Below are 14,902 nucleotides of genomic sequence, written 5' to 3'. Positions count from 1 at the left end.
ATGATAGAAGAGTGTCTAGGAGGCTTCTAATCACCTGGAGATGTTCTATTTCTTATCCTAGCTGGTGAGTACATGGTAGTAATTCTTTACACATATAAGTGTTATACACTTTTCTATGAATGATAGTATTTCATAGAAAAGTTTAGTTAAAAATAATGAGAGATAGTCCATATTCAAAAATTTCAGTGCAGACCAATTAAATATTAAAGTCTTATGGATCAGTAAAAAAAGAATATGTCTTCCTTGCCTGATTTGGGATGAAATTGAAAGAGATTCGGGAGTCAGAGAGATGGAAGTCAAATATTAGCTTTATTACTGATAAAGTTAATTGAAAAAATGTAGTCTTAAATCTGCAGCTAAGTGGAATTGGCATTTCTTCCTTTCAGAATAGATCTTACCAGTAGTAATTAGCACAGCTAGACCAGCACAGACCTTCTTTTTTAGGGGTGAGACCAGACCAGGAAGCATGCTTTCTGCCATTGAACAGACCTAACAAAAGAATCTGGAAGTGGCTAAGCACAATGCCTTCTAAACTGTCCTATAGGATTAGTCACTTTTCTCCACAGTGAGCGAATGAGGGTTATAGTGAGGTCAAGGTGTTAATTTAGCTGAAGTTCCCTCTGTAAAGATTTACAGAGAGTGAAGGAAAAGTTTCCACCTGACAGTATACATATAGTAGTTTATTATAAAAGTGGCATTTCGAATAAATAGATAATTCAATAAGTGTATAATTCAATAAATCTTTGCAGATTTCATAAAACCAGCTTGTTTTCTATGGATATTATACTACAATAATGTCTTTTATAAAAACATGTGTAGGGGCTCTTGGGTGGCTCAGTCGGTTGAGTATCCCATTCTTCATTTTGGCTCAGGTCATGATCCTGGAGTCGAGGGATTGAGACCCAGGTCAGGCTCTGCACTGAATATGGAGCCTGCTTAAGATTCTTTCTTTCCCTCTGCCCCTCTCCACCCACTTGCACATGCATTCTCTCTCTAAAAAAATTTTTTTAAAAAGCATGATAAGAGCTCATTTCTATTATAAAAAATACACATATCTATTTGTTCATATGTGACTCTGGAAGGACATAGACCAAAATGTTAGCAGTTATTATCTTTGGGTGATGGAAATATAAGTCATATTTTTCTTTTCTTTTTTCACAGTAAGCATATCTTTTTACTCAGCTAAAATATAAAATTATTTTTCTGCAAATGTTATATGGCTAATTGCTATTCTTTTATAGTCTGAGTTAAACTAATAGAGAGAAACAATATTTTAAAATGGGTAAAAACTGTTTCGGCATATTCTGGACTCAGAAACGCTCAAAACACAGATATAGTTGGGAATACTTTTTTTCTGATATTAGTTAAAACTTTATTTAGTATAAAAAACAGTATAAAATTGGGAAGTCACAATCATGCTTTTTTTCTTTTTCTTCAAGAAACAGACTCTTAACTGTAGAGAGCAAACTGATTGTCATCAGAGGGGAGTTGGGTAGGGGGATGGGTTAAGTAGGTGATTAAGGTTGGGGATTAAAGAATGCACCTTTTGTGATGAGCACAAGGTGTTGCAGGGAAGTGTTGAATTACTAAATTGTATACCTGAAGCTAATATTACACTGTATGTTAACTATCTTGATTTTAAATAAAAACTTAAACAAACAAAAAACAAAAAAAAACATTCATTATTTATTGTTTTATTTTGTACATGTTATTATGGCATGTGGTTTGAGATTTTTTTATTTCTTAGGTTAATTTATTCAAATGTACAAATGTCATGATGGTACCCAAACTAAAATTACCCATGTTATTTGTTATTCTCAAATAAGAAAAAACTTTAAATCACCCTAACATTTTATATTGCTCATGTAATTTATAACATGTACCTTTATTTATGTAGCAATTATTAGTGATCACATAACAGTATATTCCTATTTACTCAAATTACTAAACTTTCAGTTAAAGGAAGAAAAAAGTTTAAGTAGTTCAACATAGAAAGACACAATTACCTCCTATGGTATTTTACTATGAACATGGAAATTGTACCCTTTTCAATTAGCGAAATAAGCTAGGTATTCTGTGTATAACTTTGTTAAATATAACTAGGTTTAATAAAATAGAAATGTTACTATGAAATGTGAGTTAATATTCTTGCTGATTGAAAACATTTTGAAATACCAGAGCTCCTTCATTTTGTATTATGAACATAAAAGTTTTAACAATGAGGTGGTTGCATTTATTATATCCAGATCTTGTTTTGATTTTTAGGGAAAATAATTCTTTAGTAAATCACTGGACTTTAAAAATTTAGCAAGTTTAGCCTTAGGAATATGGTCACTGATAAAATAATTGCTACATGAGCCTTTCTTTGTTATATCAATAATGAAAGGGGTTGGAATTCTTTTTTTTATTTGGAGATAAATAATATTGCCAATTTTTGCTTGGAGACTGTTGTTATATTTGCTCAAATGAACAAATATAATGTAAACACAAATTTTTGAAAGAGAAGATAATAACCCTACTACCTTACAAATTTCTTGAGAACAGAATCTACATTTTCCCAGCAAGTATAATCTTTTCACATTAAGTATATAGGAGATGTTATGTGCTAAAAATGAGATTATATTATTATAAATTAAAAGTTCTACAGAATATAAACATATTAACCAGAAGTGAAAGAATGCTAAATGCTTATTATGACACGGTTGTCCAGGTCCATATTAAGCAAGACCTATAGCGACAGACTGATGGGATTCTGCTGCATCAGCTTGGGATGGAAGGGAGAAAGGAGAGGGTATCAAAAAGGATGGTGAGGATAACTTGGAGTTATCATTAAAACACGGAGAGATTTTTCTATAACTAGTTGTGTATAACCTAAACTATTAGAACTTGGTTGAAACTAATTTTTACCTATCTCTTTACTTAGGTATAATGTCCACTGCTTGGGATTTGCATGATTCTTATATTGCTATGGAGCTTTCATCTTTACCAGCAAAACAATCTATCCTTGATTCATGTGGTAAAGCAAATGTACCTTCTAAAGATCGAGAGCAAAGAGTGCCAGGGAGTACTACAGAAAAAGGTAAGGTTTCATTTATTTCAGTTTTTTTTTTTTAATGGGATGTGTCGCAAATGTGTGTGTCATCTTTGCACAAAATGCTAGTCTTCTCTGTATCATTCTAACATTACTGTACGTGCTGCCTCAGCAAGCACTATCTCAGTTTTTAAAAAGTGACGTTTTCACACGTCATTGTAAGTAAATTCTTTCTTGGCAGTTACAATACTTCATTTCTGGTGAAACGTGAAAAATACAACTTTTATTCAGAAATAGCATTGTTAGTCTTTCACATCATCTTGGACTCTGAACTGAAAAATTTAATTTTTCTTGGATACCTGTCAAGAGCTTCAAAGAGTCTATCTTTCTCTGTTGCTTACTCGCTCTTAAGCTCTCTTTCATATATGTTATGACATATGTTAAATATGTCACCAATATTCTTTTGGTTTTTAAAATTATATTTAAATTATATAGTCATGTAGACTATAGCCATGTTTTACTGAAAGTTGTTTACAATGAAGACCAGTTTATTTTCCCAGAGAACAATGAGGGGGAAGAATGAATTATTAGTTAGCTCTAAAGAAACATTGTTTGTTGCTTAAATGTTAATGTCCATATAGTAGTTTTGCTTTTAGAAGCTAAAAATTTTCCTACGAAAAATTGCTAAGAAAAACATCAATCTTTTAGGCTGAAAAATTACATTGGGACTTCAAAATTGGATATACGTACTCCACCTCTATTAAGGCCATTGACACACAAAAAAAGTGTAACTGGAAGGTCCTAAAAGAAAAATGTCTCAATTTGTGGGTCTTTTATTTCTTGTGTATATGGGTGTGTTTTAAAAAGCAAAAAGGAATAATAGAACCATATTCAAGAACTATAATACAAAATAAAAGCATACTCTAGTTTAGCATTATGGCCAATTAAGGGGATAGGGGAGACCATAAGTAGGAAAAGGGAAGAAATAAAAAATAGAAAAAGGCAGCAGAGGTAAATGATCGGATTTATTGAGTGTATAAAGGAGAGTCAGATAAAAACTCGTAGCATTATTAGATCACCTCTAAAGTCCCTTTTGCCTCTGAGATTTTATAATGCAAATACATAGAAAAAAAGTTAAATATGGCCCATATTTGGTTTAAGAAGTGTTTCTATTCTATTTAAACTTTGAATGTACAGGTTGTATGTTAGCCATTACGTTTGAGGGAAAAAGGGCCATGATTTTCATTTTTGAATGTGTAAGACCCTAGCTCAGTTCACAAGGAGAAATTATTTTCTCTCATGGGCTCTTTAAAAAAAATTTTTTTTAATGGTTATTTATTTTTGAGAGAGAGAGAGAGACAGAGCATGAGCAGAAGAGGGGCAGAGAGAGAGGGTGACACAGAATCTGAAGCAGGTTCCAGGCTCTGAGCTGTCATCACAGAGCCCTGATGTGGGGCTCGAACTCATGGACTGCCAGATCATGACCTGAGCTGAGGTCAGACGCTTAACTGACCGATCCACCAAGGCGCCCCATTTTTTTTTTTAAGAGCGCTTTAGATTTTGAAAACGTAATAGACATTTGAAGCACAGGTTTAGAGTTAGAGAAAAATTGAGTAGAGAGTACTGAGAGATCCTTCTAATTTCTTCCTTCATCCCTCCCCCAGCCCTTGGTGCAGTTTCCCCTATTCCTAACATCTGGCAATAGTGTGGTATGTTTGTTACAATTGATGAATCAATATTGATACATTATTATTAACTGAAATCCATAATTTACATCAAGGTTCACTCCTTGTGTTGTACAGTTCTATGAGTTTTGTCAAAGGCAATATGTATCGGTCATTACAGTTTCATATAGAATAGTTTCATTGACCTAAATATCCCCTGTGCTCCACCTACTCATCCTTCCTTCTCACTCCATTCCTCTGACCATCGCTGATCTTTTTATTTTGTCTATAGTTTTGTCTTTTCCAAAATGTCATATAGTTGCAATCATACAATATGTAGCTTTTTCACACTAGCTTCTTTCACTAAACAATATACATTTAAGGTTCCTGTGTGCCGACTCATGACTTGACAGCTCATTTATTTTTCACTAGAAAATATTAAATTATATGCATGTACCACAATGTGTTTATTTATTTATTGAAGGATTTCTTTGTTGCTTCTAGTTTTTGGTGACTGTGAACAAAGCTGCTATGAACATTCCTGTGTAGGTTTTTGTGTGGACATAACTTTTCACCTCATTTGGGTAAATACCTAGGAGTACAGTTGCTGGGTCATATAGTAAGGGTATGCTTAAGACTCTTAAGAAACTATGAAACTGTTTTCCAAAGTGGTTGTACCATTTTGTATTACCACCAGCAAGGCAAGTGAATGCTTCTGTTGCTCCTCATTTTATCAGTATTTGATACTGTTTACTTTTAAAAAATTTATTTAAATGTTTATTTTTGAGAGAGAGAGAGAGAGAGAGAGAGAATGAACAGGGGAGGGGCAGAGAGAGGGAGACACAGAATCGGAAGCCGGCTCCAGGCTCTGAGCTATCAGCACAGAGCCCAATGTGGGGCTCAAACCCATGAACCATAAGATCATGACCTGAGCCAAAGTTGGACACTTCACCGACTGAGCCACCCAGGTGCCTCTGATACTATTTATTTTTAAAACATTTTTATTTTTTTTATTTTTTTATTATTTTAAAATTTTTTTCAACGTTTTTATTTATTTTTTATTTTTAAAACTTTTTAGCTGTTCTAATAGATGTGTAGTGGTATCTCATTATTGTTTCTTTTAATGTTTATTTATTTATTTTGAGAGAGAGAAAGAGAGAGAGAGAGAGCATACCAGTAGAGGAGAGGCAGAGAGAGAGGGAGAGAGAGAATCCCAAGCAGGCACTGTACTAATAGTGCAGAGCCTAACATGGGGCTCAGTCTCACTAATGGTGGGATCATAACATGAACGAAAATCAAGAGTCAGAGACTTAACTGACTGAGCCACCTAGGCGCCCCATCTCATTATTGTGTTAATTTGCAATTCCCTAATGACATGTGATGTTGAACAGTTTTTCATATATTTATTGGTAGATTTATATCTTCTTTGGTGAAGGGTCTAATTGAATTTTATGTTATTTTTTAAATGGGACTGTTTCTTATTGTTGTATTTTATGAATTATGATAAATTAAGTCCTTTATCAGGTAAGTATTCTGCAAAATTTTCTCCCATTTTGAGGCTTGTCTCTTCATTTTCTTGATCCTTCATATTTAATCCTTTAATTTAATAAAGTTCAATTTAACATTTTTTTTTTCTTTTTCAAATTGTGCTTTTGGTATTGTATCCAAAGATTTATCACCAAACCCAAGGTCACCTGGGTTTTCTATGTTGTCTCAGAAAAATGTATAGTTTTGTATTTTATTTTATTTTATTTTATTTTTTTAACGTTTATTTATTTTTGAGACAGAGAGAGACAGAGCATGAATGGGGGAGGGTCAGAGGGAGAGGGAGACACAGAATCCAAAACAGGCTCCAGGCTCTGAGCGGTCAGCACAGAGCCCGACACAGGGCTCCAACTCACGGACCGCGAGATCATGACCTGAGCTGAAGTCGGACGCCCAACCTACTGAGCCACCTAGGCGCCCCTAGTTTTGTATTTTATATTGAGGTTCATTTCAGTTAATTTTTGTGAAAGGCATAAATTCTGTGTTTACATTTTTTAAACATACGGATGACCGATTGTTCATTTGTTGAAGACTCCCTTGAGTTTTCTTGCTCCTTTATCAAATATCTGTTGAATGTATTTGTGTAGGTCTGTTTCTGAGCTCTATTCTGTTACACTGATCAATTTATCTATTCTTTCACCAATATCCCATTGTCTTGATTAACTGTAGTTCTATAGTAATTCTTAAAATTGGGTAGTGTCAGTCTTATTCTTCTTCAGCATCGTGTTAGCTATTCTTGTTCTTTTGCCTCTCCATAAAAACTTGAGAATCAGTTCGTCAATGTCAATAAATTAACTTGGTGGGATTTTTTGACTGGGATTGCACTGAAGCTATAGATCAAATTATAAAACATTGGCATTTTAACAATATGGAGACTTCCTATCCTTGAAAATTTGTTTGGATCTTCTCTGATTTCTTTCATCAGAGTTTTGTAATTTCCTCATGTAGATCTTGTATGTATTTTGTTAGATTTATAACTTAAGCATTTAACTTTTTAGTGCCAATATAAATAGTATTATGGTTTTTATTTCAATTTTCTTTTTTGTAAGTTTATTGATTGATTGATTGATTGAGAGAGAGAGAGAGAGCATGTAAGAGGGGCAGAGAGAGAGGGGGAGAGAGAGAATCCCAGGCAGACTCCACACTGTCAGCACAGAGGCTGATGTGGGGCTTGAATTCATGAACTGTGAGATCATGACCTGAGCTGAAACCCAAGAGTCGGACACCTAACTGACTGAGCCACCCAAGTGCCCCTATTTCAGTTCTCAGTTGTTCATCACTGGTTTATAGGTAAGCCATTGATTTTTGTATATTAATGGTGTTTACTGCAACCTTGCTTTAATTTTTATTATAATTGGAGAATTTTATATTTTTTCACAACTTATGGGGATTTTCTACACAAACATTCGTGTCATCTACAAAGTGTTTTTTTTCCTTTCAAATTTGTATAATTTTTATTTCTCTTCCCTGACTTATTGTAGGACTAGGACTTCTAGTATGATGTTGGATAAAGGTGATGATAAGGAATATCCTAGCCTTGTTTCTTACCTTAGTGGGGAAATTTTTGGGTTTTCACCATTAAATATGCTGTTCGTTATAGGTTTTTCATAGGTTTTTTAAAAATCAAGTTGAGGAAATTCATATCTGTTCTTATTCTCCTGGGGTTTTTTTTTTTTTAATCATAAATGACTGTTGAATTTTGTCAAAAGATTTTTCTGAATCAAATGTGATTTTTCTTCTTTAGCTTGTGGATCTGGTGAATTATATTGATTGGTTTTTACTAGTTGCACTAGTAAATTATATTGAATTATATTGATTGGTTTTTACTAGTTGGTTGCACTAGCTTTGCATACCTGGAACAAACCCCACTTTGTCATATAAGTCTTCTTGTACACTATTAGATTTGATTTGCTAATATTTTGTTGGAGGATCTTTGTGTTGCTTTCATAAACAATATTTTTCTGTAATTCTCCTTTTCTTGTAATGTTTTCATCTGGTATTCATATTAGAGTAATGTCAGTCTAACAAAGTGAATTGGGAAGTGTTCTCTCTACTTATTTTCTGATTGTATAAACATCCTTAAATGTTTAATATAATTCACCAGTAAAACCATCTGGGCCTGATGCTTTCTATTTAGAAAAGTTATTAATTATCTATTCAATTTCTTTACAGATAGAGGCCTATTCAGATTACCTATTTCTCTTTGTGTAAGTTTTGGCAGTTTATGTCTTTCAAGGAATTGCTCCGTTTCGTCTAAGTTATCAAATCTGTGGACATAAGAGTTATTCACAGTATTTATTATTCTTTTGGGCTATGGGATCAGTAGTGATGATACCTTTGCTGTTGCTCATACTGACAATTTAGATGTTTTATTTTTTTTTCTTGTTTAGCCTGGCTGATGATTATGAATTTTATCGATATTTTCAAAGAAACAACTTTTAATTTCATTGATTGTTTCTGATGATTTCGTTTTCAATTTTATTGATTTATGCTTTAATATATATATTAATATATATTTATTACATATTTAATATATATTATATATTATATATTTTATATATATATTTGTTTCCTGCTTACTTTAGGCTTATGTTGCTCTCCTTACTCTAGCACCCTGAGATGAAAGCTTAGATTACTAATTTTTAGATTTTCTTCTTTTTATTTTTTTTTTTAAATTTTTTTTTCAACATTTATTTATTTTTTGGGACAGAGAGAGACAGAGCATGAACGGGGGAGGGGCAGACAGAGAGGGAGACACAGAATCAGAAACAGGCTCCAGGCTCCGAGCCATCAGCCCAGAGCCCGACGCGGGGCTCGAACTCACGGACCGCCAGATCGTGACCTGAGCTGAAGTCAGACGCTTAACCGACTGCGCCACCCAGGCGCCCCGATTTTCTTCTTTTTAGTATATGCATTCAATGCTATAAATTTCCCTCAAGAATTCTTTTTGCTGCATTTCACAAGTTTTGGTAAGTTTTAGTTTTATTTTAATTTAGTTCAAATATTTAAAAAATTTAAAATTTTATTTGGAACTTATTCTTTGACCTATTTTTTATTTATATATGTTTTTTAAATTTCCAAATATTTTGGGATTATCCAAGTATCCTTCTGTTATTAAATTCTAGTTTAATTCCACTGTGGTCTCAGAGCACATTTTTTATTATTTCTATTCTTTTAAGTTTGTTTAGGTGTGCTTTGCGCCCCAGAATGTGTTCTATCTTGGTGAGCATTCCAAGTGAACTTGAGAATAGTGTGTATTCTGTTTAAAAAGTGTTAAAAGTTTCCAATTATAATAGTGGATGTGTCTAATTCTCCTTGCAATTTTATTAGTTTTTGCCTTACAGATTTGTAGTCTTGATTTTTTGCTGCATAAATGATTAGGCTTGCTGTGTCTTTTTGGAGAATTGATTTCTTTATTATTGTGCAATGCTTCACTTTATTGCTGATAATTTTCCTTGTTCTACAGTCTACTTTGTCTGAAATTAAATATAGCTACTCTGTCTTCTTTTGATAGTGTTAACATATCTTTTTAATTCTATCTTTTAATCTATCTGTGTCTTTACATTTAAATTGGGCTTGTAGACAATATTTTAAAAAATTTTTTAATGTTTATTTTAGAGAGAGAGCATGAGCAGGGGAGGGGCTGAAAGAGAAGAATAGAGATTGAGAATCTACACTGATAATGCAAGGCCCAACATGGGGCTCAAACCCATGAACCATGAGGTCATGACCTGAGCTGAAATCAAGAGCTGGATGCTTAACCAACTGGGCCACCCAGGCATCCCAATAGACAATATATTTTTTTTAATGTGAACTTTATTATTATTATTTTTTTTAATTTTTTTTTAACGTTTATTTATTTTTGAGACAGAGAGAGACAGAGCATGAATGGGGGAGGGTCAGAGAGAGAGGGAGACACAGAATCGGAAGCAGGCTCCAGGCTCTGAGCCATCAGCCCAGAGTCCGACGCGGGGCTCGAACCCACGGACCGCGAGATCGTGACCTGAGCTGAAGTCGGCCGCTTAACCAACTGAGCCACCCAGGTGCCCCGAACTTTATTATTATTTAGGCATGGCAAGGCCAACAGATCAGGACACTATTGCCATTGAAATGATAGCTTGTTATATTCACAAATCTCAAGAGGAAGAAACATTCTACACTGTGAGCTACACAGAGAAGTACCAGAGTTGGCCAGGAGGCAGAAAGAATGAAGGGGAAATGTGGCCAAGAGTCTTTGTGTTGTGGTTTCTGTTAGTAGAATGAGAGAGTAGTTAATCATATGGCTACTTAAAAGTAGAGACCTTTCTGCACTGTGGTCATGGAGAGATGTAATGACAGAAGATCAGAGAGATGCAGTGATGTTGTCTTTCAAGATGGAGGAAGGGTTTTGGGTGGTTTGTAGAAGCTGAAAAAGATAAGTCTCTCTAGAGCCTCCAGAAAGAAACATAACCCTCTTAACTTTTTGGTTGTATCCCAGTGAGACCTGGGTCAGACCTCTAACTGACTGAACTCTCAAAATAATAAATTTGTGTGATTTTAACCTACTAAGTTTTGGGTAGTTTGTTGTAGCATCAATAAAAAATTAACACAATCGTATGGTATTTCTATAAAACAGTAATCCAGTCAGACCTTCATCTGAAGACTAATAATCTTGTTTAAATTTGAAGAACAAGGTATAGAGATATAAATTACCTATGAGGTTATCATTGCTTATCTTCTGATAAACAGTGCATTTTTGAATGGTTAAGAATTCCAAAATGAAATAATATATGTATATTTTTCATGTGCTTGGTAGATAAAAGATATTCAATAAATGTTTATTGAAGTTGTTGAATATTGGAGGAAAACAAACAGTAATGACAAAATGTCATTTTAAAATCCTTTGACTGCATGAATCATCTAATACTACTTAAATTATTTTATCTTTGCATCATGTTTGTATTTTACAGATAGTGAAGCTAGTTCTTTAATGGATATAGAAAATGTAATTTTGACTAAAGTCCATGATGATGAAGTAGACCACTCAGAGACAATATTGAAATCTGACAAGTTTCATCAGGATTTATTTTTTATGGAACGAGTTCTAATGGAAAATATATTTCAACCAAAACTTGCAGCTTATCGTCAGCTTCCTATTTTAAAAGGTATTTTTAAAAATCACATTTAGACAAGCTCAAATAATCAAAAAATTGAATGACGTTATCATTTTTAAATGTAACCTCCAGACTGGATCATCACTTATCAAAAGACATATTTATATACCTTTTAGCATTAAACATCCAAATAACAGTAGAATTCAAACTACAGAGCACACAAAAAAGAGGTCACCCCTTAGATTAAAATCTACAAAAGCTTCCATGGCTCTTTTCTCTTCCTTGCCCTTGTACTGAATTGTTTTCTCATATTTAACCCCCTTTCCATTGCCATTGACACTTTCCAGGTTCTGGTGTTTATTACCTATCCCTAATTTTATTACAGGGGCATTCTTCCTGTTCTTATTGCTACAAATCCCGTCTCATATGTTCACAGAATATTTTGAAAGATTTTAGAGATGAATTCAACCCTTCAATTTTTGAATGAAGAAGATGAAGAGTACAGAAACTTTCTAAGTTTAGAGTCTATGACAAAGCTAGGCATTCAACCAAGGCCTGATCTCATTCCAATTCTCTTTCTACTTTACTATCCTGGTGTGCTGATGTATCCCATACACAAGTTTGAACATGGCATTTAACTCTTAAAAAACCTTCAGTATCTTCCCATTTTGTAGAATAAATTACAAACCCTAAGATTTCCCTTGTGCTATTTTTCAGTTAAACCTTACCCCCCATAAACAGGTATTAACCTGACTTTTCTCACCAGAGATTGACTGTTTTGGTATATCATATAAGTGGGTTCATATGGTAAGTACGGTTGACCCTTGAACAAGGCAGGGCTTAGGGTGATGACCCTGGCACAGTCGAAACTCCAAGTATAACTTTTGATTCCCCCCAAATTAACTACAAGTAAACTACTATTGACCAGAAGCCTTACTTATAGCATAAAGTCAATTAACACACATTTTTATATTATATGTATTAGGTACTATATTCTTACAATAAAATAAGCTAGAGAAAAGAAAATGTTATTAAAAGAATTCATAAGGAAAAGAAAATGCATTTACAGTTTTGTACATATGTTGGCCTGGGGCAGAGGCAGGGGCTTCAGTCCTGGACCCAGAATGACAAAATGTGGTTTTTTACTAAATAAAGTTGAAATGTTAGAACTGCTTTGGTACACTATAGAGAAAGGTATCCAAAGGCTTTGGGACATTGGAATGTTAGGGTGGATTTATCATGATGACCTGCTTATCCACTATAGAAGTATCCGGATAATACACCTTTTAGCACAATTGTGAAAAATAAATTGGCTGGGTGCCCCAATATCCTTGAAGAATTCTTTGCTCACTTTTCTCTGTAGGTCAGAAATTGTAGTGGGAACTACTGCTAGTCAACTGAGATCCTTAAACAATTAGATTCTGAGTTGCAGGGGATAAGTGGCAGCAGTTAATCACCAATGAAAAGGTGGGCATGGTTACTGTAGGGTAAAGAGCAGTAATCAGAACAGTCTGACTCACAGAGATCCGTGGCATTGGCTAGCTGATCATCATGTCCTTAGAAGAGAAATAGGTAGGTGCTGTATTGGTTTGCTAGCACTGCCGTAGCAAAATACCACAAACTGGGTGGCTTGAACAACAGAAATTTACTTCCCCATAGTTCTGGAGACTGGAAGTCTGAGCTGAAGGTGTCAGTACAGTTGGGGTTTCCTCTGAGGCCTCTCTTTTAGGCTTGCAGATGACTACCTTCTTGCGGTCTCGTCACTAGGTTTCTTTATCTGTGCTTGTGCCTTCCCTGTGTCTCTCAGTGTATCTGAATGTCCTCTTATTATAAGGATAGCAGTCATATTTGATTAGGACCCAGAATAGTGGCCTTGTTTTAACTAAATCACCTCTTTAAAGCCTTTGTCTACAAACCCATTACATTCTAAGGTACTGGGGATTAGGCCTTCCAATATATGAATTTTGGGGAGATAAATCAGCCCATAAAATGTAGTCTCCTCCTAAATTCTTACTTCATCTGTATAAACAGAAGAGTCTTTTCTTTACAAAAGAAAAGTCATAGCCCTTTAAGCAATTTCTAGGCTTGAGTCAATTTGTAGACCCAGAACTCCTTGGATAAAGGGGAGGCTGTGTCTCTTTGAGAAAATATTTCACCACACTACCAAAAATGTATACTGTTAAAATTTCTCTCAGCCTTCCCCAGAGGGGACCTACAGCCTTTTCCAAGAGTGACTGTGTAGTGGGGAACAAGAAATAATCATAAATTTCAGGGATTAGTGGACACTAGCTCTGGACAGATACTAACTTCATGAGTCCCAAAACATCACTATGGTTTGTTAGCCGGAAAGGACTTATAGGAGTCAGGTGACCAATGGAATTTTAGCTCAGGTCCATCTCACAGTGGGTCCAGTGGGTAACTTAACTCATCTTGTAGTTATTTCCGCTGTTCCAGAATGTATACTTTGGAATAGAAATATTTAGCAACTGGCAGAAGCCCTACACTTGATCCTTGACCTATGTAATGGAGGCTATTCTGGTAGGAAATGGATAAGTAGAAGCCACTAGAGCTTCCGCTACCTATGAAAATAGTAAACCAAAGCAATACTGTGTTTCTGGGGGGATTGTAGAGATTAATGCTACCATCGAGGGCTTGAAAGGTGCAGAAGTATTGACTCCCATCACCTCCCCCATTCAGCTCATCTGTTTGGCTTGCAAAGAAAACGCAGGATCTTGGGGAATAATGGTTGATTATTGTAAACTTAACCAGGTGGTGACTCCAATTGCAGTTGCTGTTCCAGATGTTTCCTTGGCAGCGCAAATTAACACACCACCTGGTACCTGGTATGTGACTATTGACACAGAAAATGCTTTCTTTTTTCTTCAGTACCTGTTGATAAAACCCACTGGAAGCCATTTGCTTTCAGCTGGCCAGGCCAGCAATACACCCTCACTGTCCTATAGGGGTATATCAGCTCTTTAGTTTTATGTCCTAATTTAGTCTTCAGGGAATTTTTCCTTCAACAAGATATCACACTGGTCCATTACATTGATGACATTATGCTGATTAGACCTGGTGAATAAGAAGTAGACTTATTAGTAAGACATTTGCATCCCAGAGGGTGAGAAATAAATCTGATAAACATTTTTTTTAATTGTTTAAAGTTTATTTATTTTTGAGAGAGAGAGAGCATGAGCGGGAGAGGGGCAAAGAGGCAGTGAGATACAGAATCTGAAGCAGGCTCCAGACTGAGCTGTCAACACAGAGCCTGATGCGGGGCTCAAACTCATGGACTGCGAGATCATGGCCTGAGCTGAAGTCGGACGCTTGACCGACTGAGCCTCCCAGGCACCTCTGATAAAATTTCAGGGGCTTTCCACCTCAGTGAAATTTCCAAAGGTTAAGGATAAGTTGTTTCTTCTGGCCACTCTTATAACCAAAAAAGGTACCATGCCTAGAAGACCTCTTTGTTCTTTGGCGACAACATATTCCTCATTTGGATGTGCTACTTTGGCTTATTCACTAAGTGATATGAAAAAAATGCTAGCTTTGAGTAAGCCCAGGAGAGC

At 35.0% G+C, this 14,902-nt stretch overlaps 1 protein-coding gene and 1 non-coding gene across 2 annotated transcripts in view; one reads left to right on the top strand and one right to left on the bottom strand.

Moving 5' to 3' along the window:
- Window positions 1-14,902, top strand: part of DNAI4 (dynein axonemal intermediate chain 4) — a 93,851-nt gene that overhangs the window by 51,360 nt on the left and 27,589 nt on the right. Inside the window, 2 exon segments of the mRNA XM_043575204.1 lie at window positions 2,924-3,079; window positions 11,190-11,384. Coding sequence (XP_043431139.1) covers window positions 2,924-3,079; window positions 11,190-11,384 — 351 coding nt within the window.
- LOC122482315 lies at window positions 3,108-3,210 on the bottom strand. The gene has a single exon (XR_006297107.1). It is a non-coding gene; the product is annotated as a U6 spliceosomal RNA (small nuclear RNA).

This window comes from Prionailurus bengalensis, chromosome C1, assembly GCF_016509475.1.
Source record: "Prionailurus bengalensis isolate Pbe53 chromosome C1, Fcat_Pben_1.1_paternal_pri, whole genome shotgun sequence".
Taxonomy (NCBI): Eukaryota; Metazoa; Chordata; class Mammalia; order Carnivora; family Felidae; genus Prionailurus; species Prionailurus bengalensis.
Note: the sequence above shows the minus strand (reverse complement) of the source record. Positions and strands in the feature narration are given on the sequence as shown.